The sequence below is a fragment of the Cataglyphis hispanica genome, chromosome 9, assembly GCF_021464435.1.
Source record: "Cataglyphis hispanica isolate Lineage 1 chromosome 9, ULB_Chis1_1.0, whole genome shotgun sequence".
In the NCBI taxonomy this organism is placed as follows: Eukaryota; Metazoa; Arthropoda; class Insecta; order Hymenoptera; family Formicidae; genus Cataglyphis; species Cataglyphis hispanica.
Genome location: NC_065962.1, coordinates 4,302,680 through 4,321,685, shown reverse-complemented (window position 1 = coordinate 4,321,685; position 19,006 = coordinate 4,302,680). Strand labels below are relative to the sequence as shown.

The 19,006-nt window shown below is 21.7% G+C and overlaps 1 protein-coding gene across 2 annotated transcripts; it reads right to left on the bottom strand.

Moving 5' to 3' along the window:
* Window positions 1-1,743: 1,743 nt before the first annotated feature.
* Window positions 1,744-17,772, bottom strand: LOC126851999 (aminopeptidase N-like). 2 transcript variants are annotated; one of them, XM_050596435.1, is made up of 7 exons: window positions 17,588-17,772; window positions 16,984-17,137; window positions 16,538-16,619; window positions 15,648-16,024; window positions 4,359-4,636; window positions 2,232-2,439; window positions 1,744-2,093 (listed from the first exon to the last, which is right to left on the bottom strand). In XM_050596435.1, exons 1-6 carry the CDS (start codon window positions 17,711-17,713, stop codon window positions 2,251-2,253), a joined length of 1,206 nt encoding a protein of 401 aa, XP_050452392.1. In that variant the 5' UTR covers window positions 17,714-17,772; the 3' UTR covers window positions 1,744-2,093; window positions 2,232-2,250. The 2 variants fall into 2 exon arrangements, with proteins under 2 accessions (XP_050452392.1, XP_050452391.1); XM_050596434.1 differs by lacking the exon at window positions 15,648-16,024 and adding an exon at window positions 5,192-5,571.
* Between the last annotated feature and the right edge of the window lie 1,234 nt (window positions 17,773-19,006).

Below are 19,006 nucleotides of genomic sequence, written 5' to 3'. Positions count from 1 at the left end.
TTTTAAAAATACAAAAAAAACATAGAAAAATATATATTTTGGCATTAAAATTATTATTCCATTAAATATCGTTATTACAATATTCATTATTTTGCAATAAATTGAAAAAATTATTTATAATATATAACATTTATAATATATAATATTATAAATAAATTAGTGACAAAATGATAAAAGTATTATAAAAATTACGGCAACATAAAATAGTAAAGCTAATAATAATTATTACAATATTAATTATTACAATAATTGTATTAATTATATATTAATAAGTCATCCAAATATTAATGTGTATATCCTATATGATATAAAATTTTATATTTGACGTTTAATTAACATATTTACGTATTAATATATTTAATAGAGAGTTCTATATGAACAATACACATAATATTACGTATATACATTTATGTATGCATTTGTATATATGTATGTATATGTATATTGTATATATTTATATTTATATAAATATATTAAAATTGAATAATATATATAAAAATCAATTTAACGTTAAAGATATTTATGATATAATTAGAAACATAGCAGATAAAAAACATATAAGAAATAATTGAAGACAATAGATATATAAATAATAAATAATTAATTAATACATATATAAAAAGATATTCCAAATGTTTATATCGTTGGACATTATGACGACTACGTATATATTGACTTTTTATAAATGATAGCTACTCTGCAGTTTTAGTTGTTGTTGGGAACATGTTGTAGTTAATTTTTTTGCAATTAATGGACACGATGATGTTAATCTCTTCGAATAAACTTTGTTAGAAATTTCATCTGACTGTTTATTGAATTTATTTTCAGATTAACGTATTTTTATGTTCAACGTTTGAATATAGATATTGCTTAATATCTTCTGCAAATTTATTTATCTAAAATAAATTTTAGCGCCTGGTCGTGTGCGCTCAGCCGTTTACTGTGGCACATCAATAAGTTTATTGTAAGAAGTTGGTCCTTGGAATACACATTATTCAACATTCAAAAATAATTAGGAAGTTTTACTCTAATTGTGAAACAATTTATCGGATTTTATAGTTGTGTTCTTTAGAGTTTTAATTAGATGTGCTGTAGTTGGACGCATTGCAGTTGGATATAATTGAACATATTGTAACTGATATCGTAATTAAATGTGATTGGAGAACATAATTTGATAAAATTTTATCTGATTCTCGATCTCAAACAAACGCGTTGTTATCTTATGTTCAATATATTGAAATATATGTACTGAAAATAATTGTGGCCTCTGCTTAACAAATTCTTTTATCTAAAACAGATTATTAAAATTGTTATCGATAAACAATTAACCCATTCTAAAAAGCAGATGTTATAATTTTTTGTATTATTAATACAATAATATAAATGAATATTGAATTTAGATTTATAAGATTTACCATGTCAAGTTCATTCTTGGAATACACATTATTAATAATGACAACTAGTGCAATCGCACTGATTCTATAAAAACAAAACAGTATAAATTTTTAATTAATTGAATATAATATTGATTAATAAAATTAATATAATAGTAATATAATTAAATTAATATAATATTTATTAATTAAATTAATATAATATTAATATAATTAATTTAATATAATATTTATTAATTAAATTAATATAATATTAATATAATTAATTTAATATAAATATATACATAATAAATTTTCACAATTATAAGCATTATATATTTATAAAAAAAGATATTACTACCTGTTTTTATATTTTCAAAATTCTTTAATATTTCTTTAAGTATTATAGGATTCTTAGCATGCATAGCAAAAGTAGATAGGGCAATATCAGTTACAACACAATCATGCTGCTTTCTCCACGTTGGTGTTCCAAAATTTTTATCAGATTTAATTATTTCTATTTCAAGTGTCGTTAAAATAAACCACAGATAAAAATATATGAGTTGCGGATTATCAGAACAACTAAGAAATTTTAACATCTCATAATCAAATGTTTTCATATATACATTCACAGCGATGTTCCATACATCGTTCCATACACTAAAGTTAACAGTCTTTAAACTATTACAAGATATCAATTTTTTCCACCCAGGCAAAAGTCTGTAATATAAAAAAAATTTAATCCCTAAAAATCTTTTATAGATATTTAGCATATACATACAATGTCTTTAACAAATTGTATATTAAACGCGAACAAGATTTAAAAGCATCTATAAAAAAGAAATAAAAAGAACATACTTGTTAGTTTTAATATCTTTTAAATACCATTCATATTGTTCTTTGGCCATCTCCACGCACAAGGAATTATTGATGAAACATCCCATTTTGTGAGTTCTTGTTTTAAATGATTGTTAAGATCGTCGTTCAAGAGTATGATAGGGCTATTTTGATTGTACATATTCTTGTTCACATATTTAAACAAGCTTTCTATTTTCATTTTTATTTCCTATAATTTGGTAAAAATATATTTTTTATTTATTAAAAATATTTATCATATTATATTATTTATAAAAAGACATAATATAGAAACAAAAAAATAATAACATTCCCATTTACTGAAACTATTTTATTTCCGGAACACTTTTAATTAGTAAGTGATTAAAATAAGATATTTGAATTAAATACTTTTTGAATAAATCTGTATGTTTAATATATACTCTTAACATATCATATTTATATCTTACGCCATTATATTTTTACTAATAAATCATTTCATATAAAATTATGGAAAAGCTCAATTTTATACAATTTTATACAAATATGTTATAAAATAAACACGATTTAAAGTGAGAAAAAAAAATTATCATGTATCATATTACATCTCATATTACATCTCAATCTCTATAACTCACAATTTAGTAAAATTTATTTTGTAAAATACTTATAAACTTTTAACATTTATTACAAATATTTTATAATAAAACAAATTTGTGTATATTTATTATTATGTAATTCATTATATTTTTGTATTATTATAAGTTGTTAGTTTTATTATAATTTTTAAAATCCAACAATTTAAAATAATATTATTAAAATATAATTTGTAATATAATTATAAAAAGTAGAAAAAAGTTTTTTCAATAAATTTATATGTAATAATATGTAATATTATTGTAATGTTAATATATAATAAAAACTTATAATAAATAATAATTTATATATTAAATGTTTATAATGTTTCTAAAATGTGAAACTAAAGACATTAGTATTATCTGGAAATTGAACTTCGAATGGAAATACAAACAAGATTAAAAAATTTATTTAATAAAAGAAATTCACACATTACTGTTTCTCGTAAAAGGTTATAAAACAATAAATTGTTATTCATTATTAATATTATTATAAAATAATTTGTTACTATTATCATTATATAATAAATAACAAATTGTTCAATTTCTAAAATTATTATAAAACCTACTATAATTATGCAATATTATAAAATATAATTCTAAAGTTATTATAAAATTTATAGTTCTACAAGAAAGTATAAATAAAATTACTCAAAAGAACTTTTTATAGAAAAATATAACAAAAGCGATAATTTTAATATTGATATAAAATACATTATAACTAATTTTATAATTTTGAATATTTTGTATATTTTTTTCAATTAAAAAAAAAGACGCAAAAAATATTATAAAGGAAATCTTTTTTGAAATAAAGAAATGTGCTGTAAATATCAAAACTATATAATTTTAATAATTTAATTATAATTTTATGAAAATTCAAAACTCCGACATAATACTATAGTTATATTTACTATAGTTACGATTTCAGAAATTCATCTTTAAGTTACAGAAAATTATGAGAAAAGAAAAAGAAAAGCTTACATTATATATGATTCGGTTTAAAAGAAAAGTCATCCAAGATTATAAGAAAGTTTTTTTTATAAAAAAGAGATTGTAAAAAAGAGGAAAAAATTTTAAATTATAGATTCTTAAACGAATTTAATGCTTTTTATATGTATTTGCTCGTTTGAAAATTATATCGCATAGATTTCGAAAAAAATGACAAAAATTATTGGAGACCAATTACTACGGAATTTATTATACTCATTATCGACAAATATTTAAAAATTACTTTTTATGTAATGCATTTACTGAATAAAAATCATGACGCTATAAGTAATATTTCCAAACTTGAATAAAAATCAATATATAATTAACTTATAATGAAACATTATAATTAACTTATAACTTATAATGAAACATTATAATTAACTTATAATTAAAACTTTCTTTAAATACATATTTTAATTTCTAAAATATTATATCAGAACGATGAAGAATTATGAAAAATAACTTTATATATATTAATATCCAATATAATTTTATTGATATACTTCGTTATTGACAAAAAGTTTACCTCAAAATATTCATGAGTTGTTGAAAATGCCAAAGCACCGGATATGCGTTCAAAAATTTTAATCATAGGATACCATGCTACATAATTGCTTTCTCGCCATAGGTAGCTCACGAGTTCCCAGAATATGGAGAAATCAAGCTTTTTCTCTATCGCAAGATGGAATGCATCATCGATAATTTGTGCTCGACTGATAACATGTATATTGCTATACTTATTAGAGTTTAAATAACGCGCAATCATTCGCCAGTTTTTGGTGTCATAATTGACACGATAATATCCTATTATTTAACAAATAAATCTTTCGTTAAATTCGTTATTTCGTAATTCGTTATTTTGTAAATCGTAAATTCGTTATTTTTTCAATACATCAAAACAATCAGACATCAGTAATTATCGAATTAATGTATCTTTTTTATATTTTTCTATTTTAAGTATACGCATATTATACTAGAAATTGATAGTATATATATTTTTCAAATTTAGAAATTTCTTGTATTAATATTATTAATTACGAAAATTATCAATAATCAAATTAAAAAATAAAGTTTTATAAAAGGAAATATTAAAGAATATAGAAGTGTACAAATTTAAACTGAAATTTTAGTTACAAAAATAATATTTATATGCAAAGTACGTTTAATCTAAAACTTAGAGTAATATTATAGAATGTGTTAGAAAAATATTATTATGTTTATAAGATGTAAAAAATAATTACACAATTCTTGTAAAAAAATAAAATATCAAAATACATAATAAAACCAGATTTTTTATATAATGAGACATATATGAGAGATTTATATATAAAGATATTAATTTTATTATTTAATATTTACCAGTTTGCAATATGTTAGCAATAAACCATTTATCTTCATTATCATAGTCGATTTTTATCTCGGGATTCGATTGCGTTAAATAATCGAATCTTTGTGGCGAGATATTAACGAAATCGATGTTCGTTTCTTTAGTATAGCTCACTGGTATAAAATATGGTTTCTGATCCAATTTGCCGTCAATCTCTTTCGATATTTTTACGTACTTATGAGAATAATCTCGTATCACGTTTACCACAGGACAACTCGTTTGTGTAGTCCAAATATCCATTATCTGTTTTATGTTTAGATTATTATATAGTTTATTTTTTAATTTACGGAGTACACCAGTCTCTATTAAACTCCATAAATCATCGGGAGTTCCCAAATTAGAATAAGTAAATCTGTAAAATTTGACATTGCGGCAATTTACATAATACATCATTGATTCACATTAAAAATTACAATAAATATTTGTTTTAATTACTATATCAATCCAAAATAAAGTTTTGATAGAAATAAATGTAGTAACGCTAAATTTATTAAATTCAATTTTCTTTTTAAAAAGATTTTCTATTAATTTGTTAATTCTTTATTACTTTGACTAATATATATATATATATATATATATATATATATATATATATATATATATTTGTAATGTGGGAAAAAGTTACAAAAGATATTTTAAGTAAAATATTTCTAAATATATATATATATTTAAAAATATTTTACTTAAAATATCTTTGTAATTTTTTCTCACATTACAAATTAATTTCTCAGTACAATAGATTTCTCACTATTAAATTAAGGAAAAAATTATATATATAATGTATGTTTTTTCATTATTTTTCATTATTTGGCACAATTTGTGAAGTTGCATCACTTTTGAAGATACATTATATATTATTGTTTTTATTACAGGTTCTTTTCTTATACATATATTATAGTATATAAAATTATTTTATTAAAATATCTTTTACCGAGTGTTCAAATACACATTTAAATTTATCCACAATGAATAACGAGGAAGTACACTATTCAACATGCGCCATAAAGCGGCCCCTATAATGAATACATCAAATATAAATATATTTATTTTAAATTTTACATATCATAATATTCATAAATTCGTGAATGTGTAATACACAAAGAATAATTAGTTTCTAACTTTAATTTTTATTTCTTTTTTCTTTATAGCAAACTTCGATTAACGGCAAAAATGGTACAACCTTTTAATCTTTTATCTCTATAATATTTTTATTTTGTTTAGCATTTATAAACTTGTTTATTCATAATTGCTAATATTTGTATGTATATTGTGTATGCACATTTATTTTATTTATATATAAAAAATTGTATTAATTTTAGTAAATACAAAAAAATTATATACCCATCATACGAGAAAATGAAAGATCTGGATAAACTTCAAATATACTACTTGTGTCTTTTGCAAAAAGTTCATAGCAAGATAAGAGTTTAAATAAAGAGCATCTTGTTGAGTTTGGACTATCAACAAATCTGTTATTTGAGAATTTGGAAAGATCTGCAAACAGATTTATGTGATTAATATGATTTAACGATACGCGCTAATGCATGCAAAATTATTTGTTATTTTTATTAACTTAAGATTATGTTAGTTTTAATAATTTAAGATTATGTTTTTTTAATAACTTAAGATATTTTATATCATAAAAATTGTAATATTTTTATTTAAATACTAATAAATATAACTATTTGATAAAAAATAGAATTAAAATTATTTAACAAACGTTAGTTGCAAAATATTTCTACATAATAATACGATGTATATTTCTTTTATTTACTCAACTAAATTTTTCTAAACAAAGATCAGATATTATAAGTAATTGAAAAAATCGAATTATAATTTATTAATTAGCTAAAACTATTAAAATTTTTTACATTTTTACAATAACAAAAATATTATTACATTAGGCAATTAGTGTTAAAAATAAACCAACTTGTTTGATGATATGTATTTCGAAAAACATCATAAATCCTTCATTTAATAACTGATGACATCGACAAAGTGGATCGAAGAGATTACCAAACCATTGATATATTATATCATAAATTATTGAGCGCATTATTATATACGAAGCAGGATGTAATTCTTCATTGTAAATAATATTTGCTTCACTGGAAATTATTCAAAAATGATTATATTAAAAGCTTTTACAAGCCTACATAGTTTGCATCACGCTCGTACATACCACGATTTGCACATACTACTTATCTAAATTAAATATAGACATATATTATAAAGAGAAAGAAAGTACAAATATTGAAAAACACAATTTTAATAAGCATATGAATAGATTAGTTAAATTAGAATAAATGGTTAAAATTAAGTTTTTGTAACCATTTTTAAAATACACGTTAAATGTAATATATTTATTGTAATTAATTAATTATAATTATTAATTATATAAATTTAATTATTAATTAATAATTAATTATTTTATTTAATTTATCATTTTTATTATATTTATTGTTTATCTTCTTTCAAAAGTGAAATGAATTTAGTAACTATAATTTTTATAATATATATTTATAATATAAATATAAATATATAATAGATAAAGGATAGATATAATATATATAATATATAATAGATATAAGATATAATATATTCGGGGTATAAATATATGTCATGGGCATATATATATATATATAAAATTTTTGAAGTATTAGAAATAAATAATTTTAAAATTAAAATTTTAATAATAAATGCTGTTAAAAATCTCTTTTAATTGAATTATAATTATAAACGCAGAAAATTGCATATTTTTATTTTTAAAATTTTGAAAGCTGAACGCGTTATTATATTTTAATTGATCATGATTGTAATTATTTCTTAAATTTATGCATTACTTGTAAAGGACGAGTCCCCAAGTCTGCTTGATTCTGTCTTCTAAATTTGGAATAGCGATGAAATCCACTTTTGGAATTTTTTCAAGATCTTAAAATCATTTTTAGACACTCAGTTACATTTCCTGCGACATATTGCGCGAATATCATGTTAGGTATCAAATGTTGTCTACACCATGTGTTAACCACAGTCTCAGTCGAATTAAGAACCTGGGATAGATCAGACATTATAATTGCAACTTCATATATAGATATTAAAGGTGTCGTCTGAAACACTGTACACATTGTGGAATCGTTCAAAGATTTGTATTCTTGTATCGGCATATTCGATAAAACTTTGTATTTTATATGATGTTCTACAGAAATGTCGAAGGTGGCTCTCAATGTTGGCTCCAAATATGGAAATAATTGTCGAGCTCTTTTCGGCTGGATTGCTGCGAATATGAACCTATTAAATTTAATGATATGTTTTAAATAAGGATAAATTGTCAATAATTATTGCTACAATATTAGAAATTATAATACATATAATTAAAGAAATGTCAAGAATTTTTAAATTTGAAGTTTATTTTGGCATAAATAAGATGTAATTAAAAAATTTATGCATATTAATAAAATTAATGAATATATTCAGATATCGAGAAATTTTATGCATGACGTTGTAAAACTAATGTATAAATTTTATTATTACACAACAAAGTTTTATGCAACTTATAATTTTGCATATAACAATACACAGCACACCCGTTTTTTTTCTAAATAACAAAGAATAATTTTATAAAATATAATATATAAAGATATATATCTTATTTTTAACATTTTAATTTTAACTTACCCATAATCTTTATCTTCTTTTGCATACAAAGTTTGCATAATATCCATTATAACGGGAGTTATTGGGCATGAGAATTTCAAATATAAAGTATAAGATCCGTATTCTAAATATTTTTGTAACATTAATTGATTGAAGGGTTCAATAATTAATAATTGTCTTTCGGAATGAAGATTATCACCAATAATATGCATTGAATAACTTATTGGACAAATCATTCCATTTTCAATTGATTTCAATTTTATATCATCAATTTTCATAAGCATTGGCATATTGAAAATTATATTCGATATTGGACAATTAATATAAAAAAGGTATTAGACTCGCCATTTATATGATTTTGTGTTAATATTATTTTTACATCATAATGAAGTGATGTTATATTATTCGATAACTCGTAATTAAACATATTGAACCATTTATTTTCCACATTTTCATCAATAGGAAAAGCCAGTGCTATTGAAATGATACTTAATAATCCATTTAATGATAATTTTAAAAACAGCATGTTAATTCTTATTTCTGAAATCTGTAAAACATATTTTTGGGGTAAGGAAATATGATGCAGAAAATAAAAAAAAGAGAATAAATAAATACAAAGAAAATACAAAACTTAGTTTTTATATGAAAAAAAATGGAAAAAAGATTACAACACTTTAAGAAAGGATGTATGATATATATAAATTGTTTTAATAACTTTTACGAAAAATTTATATGCACTGCGTTTTTATACATTTTTAAATATAAATTAGAAATGTGATTTTTCTTAAAATACGAAGTATTTATATATAAATTGTCAGTTATAGCATATAAATTAAATTGTATTATATATATTTTGTCCTAATATTGAAAGATCTAAAAATAAATTTTACTTTTCGCAAATTTATTTTTCAATATTATCAAGGTTATATCTGTTTTTCCTTCCTATATTCTTTTTTTAATGTAATTATGTATATTTCTACATCACATGTATATATACTGACATCATACATAACATACAATTTCGCGAAATTAATAGATGTATCATAAAAAGTTTTTTTAAAAGATCTTGTTAGAAATTATTTAAATTCAAATATAAGCATATGTATGTAATATATAAAGTAATTTTCTCTAATAACTAAGCTTGATAATTTTACATATGTTTATCAATATGTTGTCAATATTTATTTGTCATTTGCAATTGTCACAGAAGAAACGGATAATAAAGTAGCACTATTGTGAAATTAAGTTATTTCAATTTACATTTTATAAGCAAATTAAATTAAACGTGAATATAAACTTTTCGTTAATATTTATTGTAAGCATTTTATAATAAAGCATATATATAAACATTTTTCTAAGAAGAAAAATTAATATAATAAATTAACATCTGTTGCTTGCCCTTTTTTATATTTATTACATATATGACTTAATATAACGTTAGAAAATAATGACTCTAGATATCCATTAAGAAAAAAAATGTGAAAGCATAGACAATTTCTTTTTAAGATTTCTAATTTGTAAAATGATTAAAAGATCATAATTTGTCAGAATTTTTATGTTTATTGTAATACATAAAGAATAAAAAATAAAAAAAACATGTTAATTTTTCTTGATAACTGAACAATGTATTCTGGAAAAAAACATTGTCATTTTTATATATATTTTTATATACATATGTTTAAAACGAAATATCTAAATATCTTATATATAATTTACCTTGTTGAATCAGCCACGAGTTTTACTTTTAGCCAAAAATGTTTAGATTCTCAGTCGTGATCTTTTGTTTCGAATAACTATCGAATACTGACAACATTTTGAACATAATATAATATATGAAGTACTTAATGTCATGTAAATATTTTCTTAAAATTATATGTATCAAGCATATTATTAGACCTTGCTAGATTGATAGGAAACAAAGCACAACAATTCTCGACGAATATATACATATATTTTGTGTGTAGCTTTTAAAAATTAAAAAAATTTTTTATCAGTTTATAGACGAATTTTTAAATGCTTTTTAAAAGCATTTAAAAAATTCGACTATAAAATTATATGTTTTATGCAAGAAGAAATATATTTTTACTTTTCTTTTATTTTTATAAAGAATTAGCTTTTGCCTCTATTAGTTAGATTTTTTGTATAAAATAGATTATATACAAAGTTTAAAATTTTTTTATTTTAAATATCTTTTTTTACATTTTTATATCTTGTTAAACAAATTACATTTTGAATAAACTAAATTTAATTGGAGAAAGGAGGTTCTTTTCGAGCACATGCTTCAATAACAAAAAAGAGATGAACAAGAATTTCATTTTTGAGTCATTTCAAACAAACATTATCGAGAAAATTTAAAATTATAATTTTGTTACAAATATATATATATATATATATATATATATATATATATATATATATATATATACACATACAGGGTGTCCGGCGTCAATCGCATCACCCATCATGTGCAGATAGAGCAGATAAAACTGAGAAGAAAAGTCCTGTACCATTTTTTCGATAATGCTTAATAAAAGATTATTGAGTGAAGTCTGACAATTCAGCGCAGACCTTTAGCTGAACACACGTCAATGAGCCACATGCCTGGCATGTGTGCGTGAGCGCTCAGCTGTTTACAGTGCCTTACTTACGTGCGTTTAGCTAAAGATCGGCGATGATTGGTCAGACTTTATTCAATAATAACTCTTTTATTAAGCGTTATAAAAAAAATGGTACATGATTTTTCTCCTGTTTTACCTGTTCTATCTGCATACGACGGGTGATGCGATTGACGCCGGACACCCGGCGGTATATATATATATATATTATTATTGTTAAAAAATTGAAAAAGTAAAGTAAACATTTGTTCTCACTACATTTATTAAAGAAAGATTGTTTTGATATTAGCATATAAACTGTGATGAAAAGAGCCTGATATAAAATTAGTTCTAGAAATGCATATTCTATGTCGCCTACATTTATCGTAAATAATAATTGCGTAAATAATTATAAAATTTAATATGATAAATAATAAATAAACAATAAAAAGAAAAAATTTACTTAAAATCACATTTGTCTTTGAATGAAAATTTAAATAAAAAAGGATATTTAAACAAATATCAATTATGTTATTTAATAATTTAGATCAATAAAAAATCATTTTTTATAAAAAGAAAACAAATTATTTCTCTATTATAATCTACATTCTAAAATGTTTTTAATGTTTAATACCTAATGTTTAAATAGAATTTTTTAAAAGATAGAAGAAAATGAAGACGAAGAAAAACATAGAAAAATATATATTTTGGCATTAAAATTATTATTCCATTAAATATCGTTATTACAATATTCATTATTTTGCAATAAATTGAAAAAATTATTTTTAATATATAACATTTATAATATATAATATTATAAATAAATTAGTAACAAAATAATAAAAGTATTATACAAATTCCGGCAACATAAAATAGTAAAGCTAATAATAATTATTACAATATTAATTATTACAATAATTGTATTAATTATATATTAATAATGAGTCATTCAAATATTAATGTGTATATCCTATATGATATAAAATTTTATATTTGATGTTTAATTAACATATTTACGTACTAATATATTTAATAAAGAGTTCTGTATAAACAATACACATAATATTACATATATACACTTATGTTTGCATTTGTATATATGTATATGTATGTATATTGTATATATTTATATTTATATAAATATATTAAAATTGAATAATATATATAAGAATCAAAATAACGTTAAAGATATTTACGATATAATTAGAAACAAAACATATAAAAACATATAAAAAGTAATTGAAGACAATAGATATATAAATAATTAAATAATACATATATGAAAAGATATTCCAAATGTTGGATAATATGATTATGTTTATTGACTTTTATAAACGATAGATGCTCTGCAGTTTTAGTTGTTGTTAGGAACATGTTGTAGTTAATTCTTTTGCAACAAATAAATGAACATGCTGATCTCTTCGAATAAACTTTGAAGAAATTTCATCTATTCATTTTATTATCAGATTAATTTGCGTTCAAATATGGATATTGCTTATTATCTTTTGTAAAGTTATTTACTTAAAATAAATTTTATTTTATTTGGATATTTGTTATCAATTAATAATTTCGTAATTAAGCAGAAGTGACAAATTTTTTAACATAATTAGCATAATTATGATGATACATGTAAAAAAAAAATGATGTATCGACTTAATTATACTAATAACTTGAAAATTATGTATATATATATATATATATATATATATATATATATATATTATTTACATAAATGAAAAATAAATTTCTAAAATAAGTATAGTTTTTGATTTTGTAAAATTAATAAATTTACCTTGATAAGTTGGCCTTGAGAATATGCATTATTAATGTTCAAAGATAATTAGGAAGTTTAACTCCATCTCCTAGGCGATTTACCAGGTTTCATAGTTATGTTTTTCGGAGATTCAATTGAATGTGCTGTAGTCGGACGTATTGTGGTTGTCGTAATGAAGTACAATCGAGAAAACATAGTTTGATACATTTCTATCTGACTTTCGATCTTAAGTAAACGCGTTGTTATCTTATGTTCAATACATTGAAACATATGTATCGAAAATAATTGTGGCATGTCCTTAGCAAATTTTTTATCTAAAATAGATTATTAATTTATTATTGATAAATAATTTTGTAATTAATCCATTATAAAAAGCAAATGTAATAATTTTTTTATTAGCAAAGTTATATAAATAAATATTGAATTTATAAAAGTTACCTTGTCAAGTTCATTTTGGAATACACATTATTAATAATGACAATTAATGTTGCAATCGTACTAATTCGGCTATAAGAACAAAACAGTATATATAAATTTGTAATTAATATATACATAACAAATTTTCAAAATTATAGGCATTAAATGTTTATAAGATGTTATTACCTGTTTGTTATGTTTTCAAAGATCTTCAATGTGTTATTAAGTACTATAGGATTCTTAACATGCATGGCAAGAGTAGACAAGAAAATATCAGCAGTTATAGCATAAAGACGCTCTTTTTCCGTGTTAGTGTTTTAAAATCGATATTTCTATCAAATCTGATCGTTATTTCAAAAGTCTTTAAAATAAACCATATATAATTAGATACAATTTGCGGATCATCAGAGCAACTAAGAAATTTCAACATTTCATAATCAGATGTCTTTTATATGCATTCAACGCGTTCATCAATGCTTTGTTCCATGCACTATAGCTTGCAGTCTTTAAACTATTACAAAATATCAATTTCTTCCACTCAGGTAGAAGTCTATAATATCCAAAAAAAAAAGAAAATTAAGTCTCTTAAAAGCTTTTATAGATATTTAGCAATGTCTTTAACAAAAACATATTAAATGAGCGGACAAGATACAAACAGCGACCATAAAAAAAGGATTAAAAAACATACTTGTTAGTTTTATTATTTTTTAAATGCCATTCATATTGTTCTTTGGCCATTTCAGGCATAAGAAATTATTGATAAGACATCCCCATTTTGTGAGTTCTTGTTTTAAATGTTTAGCAAGATTGTCATTCAAGATCGTGATAGATTTCGTTTGATTGTACATATTCTTGTCTACATAATTAAACAAGCTTCCTATTATCATTTTTATTTCCTACAATTTGATAAAAATATATTTTTTTAGTTATTAAATGTATTTTTCATATTATATTATTTACAAGGTCAGATATAATATATATAATAAACGAAAAAATAATAACATTCCTATTTACTAAAACTATCTTATTTTTAAAGCACATTTTAATTAATAAGTAATTGAATAAGCTTCGAATTTAATAATCTTTTGAATAAATCTGTTTGTTTCATACGTTTAAATACATATACTCTTAACATATTATATTTTATAACTTACATCATTATATTTTTAATATTAGATCATTCCATATAAAGTTTACCTCAAAATATTCATGAGTTGTTGACAATGCAAAAGCACTGGATATACGTTCAAAAATTTTAATCATAGGATACCATGCTACATAATTGCTTTCTCGCCATAAATAGTTCGCGAGTTCCCAAAATATGGAAAAATCAAGTTTCTTCCCTATCGCAAGATGGAACGCATCATCAATGATTTGCGCTCGATTGATAACATGTATATTGCTATACTTTTTAGAGTTTAAATAACGCGCAATCATTCGCCAGTTTTTGGTGTCATAATTGACACGATAATATCCTATTATTTAACAGATAAATCTTATTGGTCATTTTTTCAATGCATCAAAACAATCAGACATCAGTAATTATCAAATTAATGTATCTTTTTATATTTTTCTATTTTAAGTATACGCATATTATACTAGAAATTGATAGTATATATATTTTTAAATTTAGAAATTTCTTGTATTAATATTATTAATTACGAAAATTATCAAATCAATTAATCAAATTAAAAATAAAGTTTTATAAAAGGAAATATTAAAGGATATAAAAGTGTACAAATTTAAACTGAAATTTTAGTTACAAAAATAATATTTATATGCAAAGTACGTTTAATCTAAAACTTAGAGTAATATTATAGAATGTGTTAGAAAAATATTATTATGTTTATAAGATGTAAAAATAATTACACAATTCTTGTAAAAAAAATAAAATATCAAAATACGTAATAAAACCAGATTTTTTATATAATGAGACAGATATAAAGAGATTTATATATAAAGATATTAATTTTATTATTTAATATTTACCAGTTTGCAATATGTTAGCAATAAACCATTTATCTTCATTATCATAGTCGATTTTTATCTCGGGATTCGATTGCGTTAAATAATCGAATCTTTGTGGCGAGATATTAACGAAATCGATGTTCGTTTCTTTAGTATAGCTCACAGGTATAAAATATGGTTTCCGATCCAATTTGCCGTCAATTTCTTTCGATATTTTTACGTACTTATGAGAATAATCTCGTATCACGTTTACCACAGGACAACTCGTTTGTGTAGTCCAAATATCCATTATCTGTTTTATGTTTAGATTATTGTATAGTTTATTTTTCAATTTACGATCTATATCAGTCTGTATTAAACTCCATAGATCATTGGGAGTCGAATTAGAATAAGTAAATCTGTAAAATTTAATATTGCAGTAATTCTTTCACATTATACATCATTAATTCGCATTAAAAATTGCGATAAATATTCATTTTAACAACTATGACAATCAAAAATAAAGTTTTGATAATCATAATAAATGTAGTGAAATTTATTAGATATAGTTTTTACACTTTATATTAATTTGTTAATTTTTATTATTCTGACTGATACACATATTATGCTCTTAGAAATATTTTACTTGAAATATTTTTGTAATTCTTTTCTCACGCTACAATAGATTTCTCACTATTAAATTAAGAAACAAAATTATATATATATATATATATATATATATATATATATATATATATATAATGTATAATATATTTTTTTTTCATTATTTTTCATTATTGGCATAATTTGTGAATAGCATCACTTTTGTAGATGCATTATGTAGATATAGTACGTATCACTGTTTTATTATAGGTTCTTTTCTTGTACATATACGATGGTATATGAAATTATTTTATGAAAATATCTTTTACCGAGTGTTCAAATATTCATTTAAATTTATCCACAATGAATTGCGAGGAAGTACACTATTCAACATGCGCCATAAAGCGGTTCCTATAATAAAATATAATTATATTTAAAAATACAAAATACAATTATATTAATTTTAAATAAATTTACGTATCACAATATCTATAAATTTATTGAATATAATATATTATAAGAAGAACTAATTTTAAACTTTAATTAACTTATTATTTAACTAATTAACTAATTATTTAATAAATTTCCATTTCTTCTTTTATAGCAAACTTTAATTAACGACAAAAATATACAATCAAAATGTTTTAATCTCTTCTCTGATATTTTTGTTTAGCATTGATGAATTTATCTATTTATATTTACTAATGTTTACATGTACAATTATGTGTGTACATTTATTTTATTTTATTTATATATTTAATTACACAAAAATTACCTAGCATATGAGAAAAACAAAAATGTGAATAAATTTCAGATATACTGCTTGTGTCTTTTGCAAAAAAGTTCATAGCAGTATAAGAGTTTAGATAAAGAGCATCTTGTTGAGTTTGGACTATCAACAAATCTGTTATTTGAGAATCTGGAAAGACCTGCAAACAGAATCAATAATTTATGTAATCAATACGGTTTAATGACGCACTAATGTATGCAAAATTATTTGTTATTGTTAAAATACCTTATATTATTTTCTATTATTTTCTATAAAATATTCTATATTTTTAATTTAAAGATTAATAGATATAAAAATTTAATATTAAAAATAAAATTAAAATTATTTAACAAACAATAATTGCATGTTATTTCTAAATAATAATATGATGGATCTTCTTTCTATCTGTTCAACTAAATTTTTTCTAAACAAAATTCAAATATTGTAAGAAATTAAAAAATTGGATTATATTATAATTATAGCGTTTCTTCCTTTTTTCTTAATGTATAAAATAGAAACTATTAAAAATTTTTACAATTTTTATGGTAAGAAAAATATTATTTGTAATTGCATTAGTCAATTAGTGTTATACATAGAAATGTAAGCTAACCTTTTCGATGACATGTATCTCGAAAAACATAATAAATCCTTCGTTTAATAACCGATGAGATCGACAAAATGGTTTGAAGATATTACCAAACCATTGATGTATTATATCACGAGTTACTGAGCGCATTATTGTAGTTTTATATGAAGCAGGATGTAATTCTTCATTGTAGATAATATCTGTTTCACTGAAAATTGTTCAGAAACGATTATATCATAATCTTTTATAAGCCTATATAAGTTACATAATATTTATGTAAATTAAAGATGAACAAATATTGATGAAAAAGAAAAAGTTCAAATAATGATAAAACATAATTTTAATAATCATGAATATATAAATTAAATTTGTATAAATAAAATATAAGTCTTTTGTAACATTTTTTAAAATAGCTGTATTGTAGTAATTGTTAAGTATATATAATTATTTTATAACACTTTATGATGTGTACTCTTATTGTTTTCTTTTCTTCTCAAAAGTAAATTTATTAATTTAGTGACTACCTATAGTACCAATACTAATTTATAGTATATATGTCTTTATAATACAAATATAAATATGTAATATATGTATATAATACATATATGACGTGTAAATAAATAACGGCACAAATAAATAATGGCATAATATGCCATAGGCATATACATCTAAAATTCTTTAGTTGTTTGAATGTTACAAATAAAAATTTTTAAATATAATTAAAATTTGAGTATTAAAATACTGTTATAATCTCCCTCTAATTGATTTAATTCTAAACGCAGAAAAATACATATTTTCAATTTTTTAATTTTGAAAATTAAACGTGATATTATGTTTTGATAGATGATGATTATAATTATTTCTTGAATGTGTATATTACTTGTAAAAAAAGAGTCCACAAGTCTGTCTATTTCTGTTTTCTAAACTTGGAATTGCGACATAATCCAATTTTAGAACTTTTTTTAAGATCTCGAAATTATTCTCTAAATACTCAGTTACATTTCCAGCAATATATTGCGCGAATGTCATTTGAGGTATCAAATGCGGTCTACACCACGTGTTAACCACAGTCTCAGTCAAATTGAGAACCTGGTGTAGATCGGACATTATAATTGCAACTTCATATATAGACATTAGAGGTGTCATCTGGAACACTGTGCACATCATGGAATCGCTTACAGATTTGTATTCTTGTACCGGCATATTTGATAAAACTTTGTATTTTATATGATGTTCCACTGAAATGTCGAAGGTGGCACTTAATGTCGATTCGTCCCAACATGGAAATAATTGTCGGTTTTTTCTCGGGTAGATTAGTGTTGCGAATATGAATCTATTACATTTTAATGACATTTTAATTAACAATAAATTGTCGGTAATTATTGCTACAATATTAGAAATTATAATATATTAAAGAAATATAAAAATTTTAAATTTTAAATT